The 9358-nt window shown below is 42.6% G+C and overlaps 1 protein-coding gene across 2 annotated transcripts; it reads left to right on the top strand.

The window, feature by feature from the left end:
• Positions 1 to 206: 206 nt before the first annotated feature.
• LOC308697252 (alpha-2-macroglobulin-like) lies at positions 207 to 8617 on the top strand. Of its 2 annotated transcripts, XM_081376421.1 has the most exons (34): positions 207 to 385; positions 1230 to 1413; positions 1484 to 1640; positions 1743 to 1795; positions 1928 to 1948; positions 2052 to 2217; positions 2294 to 2378; positions 2446 to 2557; positions 2631 to 2751; positions 2830 to 2939; positions 3012 to 3179; positions 3266 to 3490; positions 3564 to 3776; positions 3855 to 4004; positions 4264 to 4413; positions 4503 to 4575; positions 4796 to 4973; positions 5060 to 5285; positions 5435 to 5558; positions 5629 to 5750; positions 5830 to 5881; positions 5975 to 6058; positions 6146 to 6322; positions 6440 to 6515; positions 6604 to 6760; positions 6847 to 6921; positions 6988 to 7150; positions 7223 to 7407; positions 7476 to 7694; positions 7776 to 7897; positions 7993 to 8074; positions 8165 to 8248; positions 8331 to 8436; positions 8515 to 8617. In XM_081376421.1, exons 1-34 carry the CDS (start codon positions 306 to 308, stop codon positions 8553 to 8555), a joined length of 4341 nt encoding a protein of 1446 aa, XP_081232547.1. In that variant the 5' UTR covers positions 207 to 305; the 3' UTR covers positions 8556 to 8617. The 2 variants fall into 2 exon arrangements, with proteins under 2 accessions (XP_081232547.1, XP_081232548.1); XM_081376422.1 differs by lacking the exons at positions 207 to 385; positions 1230 to 1413; positions 1484 to 1640; positions 1743 to 1795; positions 1928 to 1948 and having other exon boundaries at positions 2080 to 2217; positions 2294 to 2361.
• Positions 8618 to 9358: the final 741 nt, after the last annotated feature.

Here is a 9358-nt window from a genome sequence, read left to right as displayed (position 1 = left end):
TTGCATTTATTTGATAAAAAACAATTAAAAAAACAGCAATATTGTGAAATACCGAACCTGACTGTAGAGCGTGTGTTTCAGAGTTGGCAACCCTGTGATTAATTACCGGGGCTCCGCCCTAAAGATGTCCAGATTGCCTGTGAGTGCTAAATCAAGCTGTTCTGAATTATTAAGAGCGTTTAAATAACGCCGGCATCAGTGCAGCTGATTTAGAGTTAAGCTGTAGAGCAGTGTGTTAACAGCAGTGCTGCAGGGTTTCTGAAAGAGACTCTTGATTTCTGTTTAGTCTTGGATGATTGCTCTTCATGGCTGTGAGGGAGATTTGTGTTTGGAAAGGGCTCATTTTAGCCCTTTTCCTCTTTGCTGTTGATGGACAGAAAAGGCCGTGAGTACCATGGGCTTTGAAGAGAACAGAAGCAGCCTGATGTTTATGCTGATGCAGTTTTAAAGATGGCTAAATTAATTCCAAAAGCTTTAACCATTAAGTTCATTTATCATGTTGTACCTTGTGGTCAAATGATGAATGGTGCACACTGAGTGTTCATTAAGAAGGCTTATGTGTCTTGTTAAATCATTGTTGAAATGAGTTTCTTGTTCCTCATCAACAAAATGTTTATGTATGTGTATTCACATTACAATTTGGTGCTCTAACATACAACCTAGAGCTGCATGATTAATCGTTGAGAGATTGTGATCTTGATTCAAACATGTCTTATTCTTAAATGAAATGTCACTTAAGAAGCTGGTTTATTAAGCTGTTGGCAAACAGAACTTGATCAAATCACTGTTAGTGCTGCTGAGTCCGAGCACTTGTGCATGGGTATGAAATTGTTGCTTCAAATAATATTGTTTTGACTGCACACCATTAGGTGGTGACAGACGAATGTTAAGTATGTCATTGAATCATTCACGATATTCATTCAGTAATTAAACCAGTTAAGTATTTATGAATCACTCTATCAAACTTATTTTTTTCCTTTTTTTTTAATACAATACAATACTATTAATGATGCTAGAACTTCTATTAAGTAACATGTTGTTTGAACCGAGACCTCTTCCTGGAATAAATTGTTTATCCACAATCATGCAGCTCTAATACCACCCCAACAGGGTTTTTGATGCACAGACCTGGCAACCCAGTGGCAGCCACTTCCTGTGGATGTTCAACCAACATGTAAATGTTTTGACCTGATTCCCTTTGGTTCCTGAACTTCGTGATGTTTACACAGGGTATTCATGGTGACGTTCCCTGCAGTGATTGAAACTGGATCTAATGCCAAATTGTGTGCAAGTCTTCTGAGACCCCAAGAGAGTCTCACAATGACAGTTTCTCTGCTTGATGAGGAAAATGAGATGACTCAACTTGTGCAGCAGGTTTCTTCAAAGCCATTTCACCAATGCGTTTGTTTCCAGGTCTGTTTTTAGATGCGTGTTTTTTTAGTTTTTTTTTGTGTCTGGTTTGTTGGTAACAGTTTCTCCACAGGCTCCTCGAGTAGATGGAGATTCTGTGCAGACGATGAAGGTAGAAGTCCAAGGGAAGGTCTTCAAAGCAACTGAAGAGAGGAAAGTCATGTTCAGACGTTACCAGCCTTTGACCTTCATCCAGACAGACAAACCCATCTACAATCCAGGACAAACAGGTGAGCTGTGAATTAACCTTGGTTTAATATTAAAGGTCTGGAAAGTCCTTATGCTACAAGGTCTGATCGTCTTTATCTGGGCCTTTATTGCTGTTTTTGCAGTGAATTTCAGAGTTGTCACCATGGATGCCAAATTTGTGCCTATTGATCAGATGGTAAGGACTGGCCATGAACAAATTCCAATTTTATTGAAGCTTATTTTTGTGCATCTTTTTTCTTCAATGACTTTGGTGCATACATGTTTATGCTTTTTAAATGCATAATATTCCTGTCTCTGTGTCTTACAGTACAATCTGGTGGTTGTAGAGGTGAGCATTTGCCCCTATGCAAGTCTTTGAACGGAGCCAACACAGCTTTTTGTATTTTTGTTTTGTTTGCAATGTTTTTCTGAGCAGTTCATTGTTGTAATAGGACAATAATAATAACCGAATTGGTCAGTGGACAAACATTTCCTCAACGGGGTGGATATTGCAGCTTTCTCACGAGCTAAACCCAGAGGCTCAGATAGGGATGTACACACTAAAGGCTTTTATTGGCGACCGAACAATCTCCCAGGTTTTTGAAGTGAAAAAATATGGTAAGCCGTTATGAACATTGTGTATTTAATGTGACAGATCTGAGGTCTTGCATTACAAAATGTATTCCTGGTCTAGTTTTGCCCAAGTTTGACGTGACCGTTAACACACCACAGACGTACAGCGTTGGAGATGTGGGACTGAAAGTTGAGACTTGTGCCAAGTGAGTGATTATGTTCTTGTCTTGTGGTTGGACAGTTCTTGATCTTGTTCCTTGTGACGTTTTCCAGATACACATATGGCCAACCTGTACCCGGTCAAGCCTTGGTGGAAGTGTGCCGTGAGCCATTTCCATACGCTGTGGTTCCTGAGTTGACCCGTTGCTTGACTCAAACTGCAGAGGTGTGACTCCTGACTTGCAGTGGGGGGTTTTTCTTGTGCTTGACTTAAATGTGACTCTTTGTTCTGCTACTAGATGAATGACACAGGCTGCGCCTCCCTTACCATCGATACATCAGTGTTTTTTAACACCAAATTTGAAAATAATATGAAAGATGTGCTTCTTGTAAAAGTGAATGTCACTGAGGAGGGAACAGGTGAGCTACTGGCTGATCCGGACCAATGACATGCGTACAGAGGAAGTTGACTTGTTTATTCAGAGTTTTTTTCCCCAGATGTATTGATGTCAAAATCTGCAACAGTGTCCATTACGTTTGAAGTCGGCAAGGTCACGTTTGTGGACCTCCCAGATTATTTTGAACCTGGATCAACGATTCAAGGAAAGGCAAGTAAAAGTTCTCCCTTTGTCGCAGAAGCCTTCACATTTGTTCCCTTTTCTAACCTTGATTCCCAACAGATATCCGTGTCCCGCTTTGGGACTCCAGTCGCAAACAAAGCGGTTTATCTCCTGGATGGTAACAGCTGGCCCCACAAACTGCTGCAGAATCTGACCACAAACCAGAAAGGACTTGCCTCGTTCTCCCTCTGCACTACTAATCTTCCTAAAGCCGCTCTGAATCTGATGGTAGGATTTGCTCTGTTTTGTGGAATGTAGAATTCTCTAAATCTCTTTTGCTTGGCAAGAAACCCATTCCATTCGTTGATCCCCAGGCAAGTGCGACTCCAGCAGTTGTCAGTGGTTACAAATCGCCATACTTCACTACAGATAGAAGGGTTGTTCAGCTTCTCCAACCTGATGCTTCCAGTAACCCATCTAGTGAACTGACTATAGAGAAGCTCGAGCAGCCGCTCAAATGTGGTGCTGCGTTTCCAGTGACGGTGATGTATTCTTTTGTTGGAGAGGCCGGCGACTACACTGTTGACATAATCTATATGGTGAGTGGAGATCTTTTTTTTTTTTTTAATAAACATTGCTCTCGCCTTTTATGCACCTTTTTGTTTTTGTCAGGTCTTGTCCAGAGGATTGATCGTCTTGCATGGATTTCAGACAGTCACAGCGAGGGCTTCTAATACAGTCACGAGCGGCTCTGTGTCTTTCCAGCTGTCTGTCAGTGTCGATATGGCTCCAGTAGTGCAGATTCTGGTCTATTGTGTTCTGCCCAGTGAGAAAGTTGTTGTTGGTAGTGCGCCATTTGACACAGAAACTTGTTTACAAAACCAGGTGTGATTTGTACTAGCATTTATTACCTTCATCTCGGGTATGATGACATGTCCTACAGCCTGTTGGTCCTTGTTCCAGGTGTCTCTACAGTTCTCTCCTGCTACGGCCGTTCCTGCTGAGGAAAATGTTCTGACTGTCTCTGCTGAAGCAGGATCTCTGTGTGGCATCAGTGCTGTAGATCAGAGCGTCTGGATCTTGGAGCCAGGAAGACGTCTGAGTGCTAAAATGGTATCCATGTGCAGCTGATTTAAATTCTTGTTGATCTTGACTGACATCATGGTTCATCTTGAGAATTTGAGTAATGCTGATGGACTAATTGGACAAACCTATGCTATTATGTGGCTATGATTATAACATTTTTACTGTACATTAACACCTAACACTTATATACTGACCATAACATGCCATACATTAATGCATTTAGTTAATTTTTTTTTTGTGAATTTTCAATTTTGTTTTGACAAACAACACTGTTTTATGGTCATAGGTGTTTGACTTGCTGCCAGTGCGATCACTATCAGGTTACCCAAATGGCGTTCAGGATGAACCAGAGTGTCTAGGCATTCGACCCCGTCGATCTGTTCGGATAAATCCTCCCTACATTGTTCCTGCAAATCAAGCCTACACAACCTTCAAGGTAGAAACCTGTTCATGACCATATAGTTACTAAATAATACAGAGTCATTGACTTTAAATCTGTCTTGTTTTGACTTGTCTCTCTGACAGAGCCTGGGAATGAAGATCGCAACAAATCTCCCTGTACGAGCCCCTCCGTGCCCGCTGTATCCTAGATTTCCAGGTAGTAGGTCTATGCAAATGGGGAACTCTTTTGGGGATTTCTTTCAGTGAAAACAAAATCCTGCATGAATTGCCTTGAGTTAATTACATGTTCTTTGTGGATCAGCAAATTCTGATGTTTAATCATATTTTTATGAATTAAAAGAGGGACCGTTATGGACCTTGTTTATTGTGCAGACACTAAGAAGGTTAAAAGTGGGTGTAAAATCATGTCTCTCCAGTGATGGATGGCCATCTTGGTCCTATTCGTCCTATGGCTATGGCTGAAAAGCCTCGGGCTCCTGCTCCTGCTGAAATTGCTCCTCCAAAAGAGGATGTGTCACCTCCAGCACTTTCTGCTTATGTGACTGTCAGGACTTACTTTCCAGAAACATGGCTCTGGCAGCTTGCTCAAGTGGGGTTAGTGAAGAATCTTGTTCCTTCTAAAGCAACTTGCGCACATATTTTACTCCTCCTGTTCCACTTTTTTTTCTGCTGTCCTTCAGAGACACTGGATCCACACGAGTTCCCCTCACTGTTCCAGACACAATCACCACATGGGAGACAGAGGCGTTCTGTCTGTCCTCAAAAGGTTTCGGTCTTGCTCCTCCTGCCCTGCTGACGGTCTTCCAGCCCTTCTTCCTGGAGCTCGCCCTGCCGTACTCCATCGTCCGTGGGGAGTCTTTTGAGCTGAAGGCCACAGTCTTCAGCTATCTGTCCAAGTGCATCATGGTCTGTCTTTTTTTTTTTATATTTATATATATATATATATATATATATATATATATATATATATATATATATAATATATATAATATATAATCTAGGATCTTTTATATAGGTCATGTGTCTTTGCTCCATATGCTCTGTTTCATTGGCAGGTAAAAGTAACACCAGCTTCATCCACTGCCTTCACTCTTAAACCATATACTGATCCGTATTCATCCTGTCTTTGTGCCAATGGGAGAAAGACCTTCAAATGGGTTCTCTCAGCTTCGGTTCTCGGTCAGTTTTGGACGTCCTCTCTAAATTAGACAGGAAGTGAGCAACACCTAATGTACACTTGTCACTGCAGGAACTGTCAATGTGACCGTCAGTGCTTCAGCTGAAGCATCCCGGTCTCGATGTGGCACTGAAGTTGTAACTGTGCCTACGAGAGGACGCATTGACGTAGTTACTCGAAGTCTTCTTGTCCTGGTGAGTGTTAACCAGCCTACTGGAGTTCGATCATGGAGATCATGCTGCTACTGATGTGGTGTTTTTATTACTCTTATAGCCTGAAGGAGTTGAAAGGACAAACACCCAGAGTTGGTTACTGTGTCCCAAGGGTTTGTTAGCACTCAGTGATCCCCAAAAACATTCTCCCTGTACAGCTGAATCTTAGCCAAGTGCTATATACAGATCCCTTCTCTTGTGTGCAGGGAAAGATCTTTCTGAAGACGTGACTCTGACATTTCCAAAAAATGTTGTTCAAGGATCAGCTAGATGCTCCGTTTCAGTCCTTGGTAAAACATTTCTTTGAGTAGAAACTGACAGGTAATTTTTTGCAGAATAACTTTTCTGATGTGGGTTTTATGATTGACCTCTTGTAGGGGACATAATGGGTCGTGCACTGAAGAATCTGGATCGGTTAATAAAGATGCCGTATGGCTGTGGAGAACAGAATATGATTGTTCTTGCTCCCAATATTTACATCCTGCTGTACCTGGAAGTCACGGGGCAACTCACCGCAGCCATCCGAGAGACCGCCACAGGCTACCTTAAGAGTGGTATGGATGACCAAATCCACTTTACATTTGTAGGAAACTAAATTCCAAAGAGGTTTAGTCCTTCTCCAGTCTAACTCCCTTCTTGACCAATTTACATGTGGGTTTTGTCCCAATCAGGATACCAAAGACAACTGAACTACAGACATAATGATGGTTCATACAGCACATTTGGTAATGATGAATCGAATACATGGTGAGTTTTGCTCTGTTCCACTGTGTGTAATCTGTTGTGCCACCGGCAGTTTGTAAGTTCAGTTTGTCACAACCTTTTTCACAACCAGGTTGACCGCCTTTGTCATGAGGTCTTTTGGTCTAGCAAGGCAATTTGTCTTCATTGATCCACATGTCCTGCAGAGTGCAAAGGATTGGTTGATCAGCAAGCAGGGTTCAGACGGCTGTTTCATGCAGCAGGGAACTCTGCACCACATCGACATGAAGGTGCAATACATGTTTCTTAAACTATGCCCTAATCAATTGACTTGAGATGAGGCTGTTCTTCTAAATCCAGTGTGGTGGTGTTTTAGGGTGGTGTTGGTGACGAGGTGACCATGACTGCCTACGTTGTTGCATCACTGCTCGAACTAGGCGTCCCCACAATGGTATATGCATCTCCAGTAGTTCTGTGAGTTCCTTGCAGACTTTTCTGATATTTGTTTTGGTTTCAGGATCCCGTCATTACCAACGCTCTGTCATGCTTGAGGCCTGTCGTTGGGAACGTGGGAAACACTTATGCCACAGCTCTGCTGGCCTACACCTTCAGTCTGGCTGGAGAGACCACCACTCACTCACAGCTTTTAGCTTGCTTGAACAACCTTGGCATTTCTGATGGTGAGGTTTACCAGCCTCTTGATTTGTTTAGGTTCTTTGTCATCAACTTTCTCCCCTCCATCTCATCCTAAGGCTCTAAGGTCCATTGGTCTCAGACGACATCTGGTGATACTCTGGCAGTGGAGATCAGCTCTTATGTGCTGCTAGCGGTTCTCGCTGTTCAGCCTCTCACGACAGCTAATCTAGGTTATGCTAACCGCATTGTCAACTGGCTCGTGACCCAGCAGAATCCCTATGGAGGGTTTTCCTCCACCCAGGTGCCTCTGACTACCAAACATGAGTGCAATCATTTATGAGCAATCTTTAATCTGGTGCTTGTTTTTAGGACACAGTGGTGGCTCTTCATGCCCTGTCGGTGTATGCTGCTCAAGTGTTCAGCTTGGATGGCTCCAGCACTGTTACTGTAAAGTCCTCAGTAGGAGGAGACTCTTATAGCTTCAAAGTGAATCGGGACAACAGGCTGCTGTATCAGGAGAAGCCACTAAAGAACGTTCCTGGCAAATATAGTGTTAAAGCATCAGGATCCACTTGTGTGTCTGTGCAGGTCTGTATCTTCACTCCCTCAACTTCTGTTGTGCACATCCAAATCTTACTGTGCTTTGTTTGCTCTGCACTCATACTATAGGTTGCATGTTTCTACAACATCCCAACACCCGTTAAAGTCTCCAGGACACTGAGTGTTGAAGCGCAGGTGACTGGAGACTGCCAACCACTTGGAACAGATCTCATGTTGAACTTCACGGTGACGTAAGAACCTTTCACTTTGTGTCCTGAAATCAGCTAATGTTTGACTAACAAAGATGTTCTTGATCCTGTTGACTTTCACCATCACCCTCATTCAGATACAATGGTGAAAAAGCAAGCACTAACATGGTTATTGTGGACATTAAGCTCCTGTCAGGCTTCACGGCAGATACGTCACTGGTTTGTATGCGTTCAAGATGATTTAGAAAGTCCAAAGATGCTTGAAGCTCCTTCAGTTGTAACTTTGTATGTAAATGGTCTTTTCCTCAGCTTGGCTCTTCACCCCAATCATTCGCTCCGCTTGTGGAGCGGGTTGATTCTGAAGATGACCATGTCCTAGTTTATCTGAAAGAGGTGAGCCTGTACACTGGAAATATTACTAACTGCCATCGCAAGTGCTGTGTATGTGCTGCAGTTCATTCGTTCTTTCTTGCAGGTTCCCAAAGGCGTCCCCATGAGTTACACTCTGCAGCTGAAACAGGTTCTTAACGTGAACAATCTCAAGCCAGCAGTCATCAATGTTTATGACTACTATCAGACAAGTAAGCTTTCATCCTAATCATGCTTTGCCCTGGCTGAGTTGTTAAATTCTCCAGTTCATTTTCATGTTCCTCTTTCAGGTGATTCATTTGAGGCAGCCTACACATCTCCCTGTCCATGATTTGATTCAGTACTGGCTGTAGGACATGTCACTTAAATAAAACTGATTTTATACAATAGTTATCTTTGCCTCCTTTTGTTGCTGATCTGTGACGTTTGTTTGAAGCAGGAACTTGGTGTCCATGAGTTATTTGTCATGTGACTTCAAATCCTTACAAGACTGAAATGTTCACTCAGGCAGTGATGGTTAAATTGTTTTTGGACTGACTTTAGACTGCAATTAAGTGCTCTTCTCCTTACCAATCATGGTAATGGACTTTTTTTTTTTTTTTTTTTAATAAAATGGTTCAGTTATGGCGCTTTTCCACTGCATGGTACGGCACGGTTCGGCTCGGTACGGTTCGACTCGGCGCGGAACGGTTCGACTCGCTTCGCTTTTCCACTGCGTGGTACGACTCGGTTCGGTTCGCTTTAGCTCGGTTGCTTTTCCATTGCAGTAAGTACCGCTTCAAACTGGGTGGGACTGATCGTTATAGTTGCCACCATCTGCCATGACATCATCGTAAACGCGCCACATTTCAAACGCACAACACAGGGGATGGTGCTCTTGATTCTCGGCATGTGGATGTTTTTAAATTAAACGTTCTTATGGTTTACTATGGAAGAAATTCTTAACGTGTAATTAAACGTTGCGTTCATATTCTGGGCTCATCTGATTTTTTTTGTACATAGCATAGCCTACTTTGTTATGATTTTAGTATCATAATGATTAATAAATGCACGCACAATTATCCGTGAACTTGATTTGAACAAATGCCTTTCAACTTGTGTGTGCAAAATTCAGAATTAAATGAATGTGCAGCA

The sequence above is a fragment of the Scardinius erythrophthalmus genome (assembly GCF_964197995.2).
Source record: "Scardinius erythrophthalmus genome assembly, chromosome: 1".
Taxonomy (NCBI): domain Eukaryota; kingdom Metazoa; phylum Chordata; class Actinopteri; order Cypriniformes; family Leuciscidae; genus Scardinius; species Scardinius erythrophthalmus.
The sequence above is the reverse complement of the archived record's forward strand: the minus strand, read 5'-3'. Positions and strand labels throughout refer to the sequence as shown.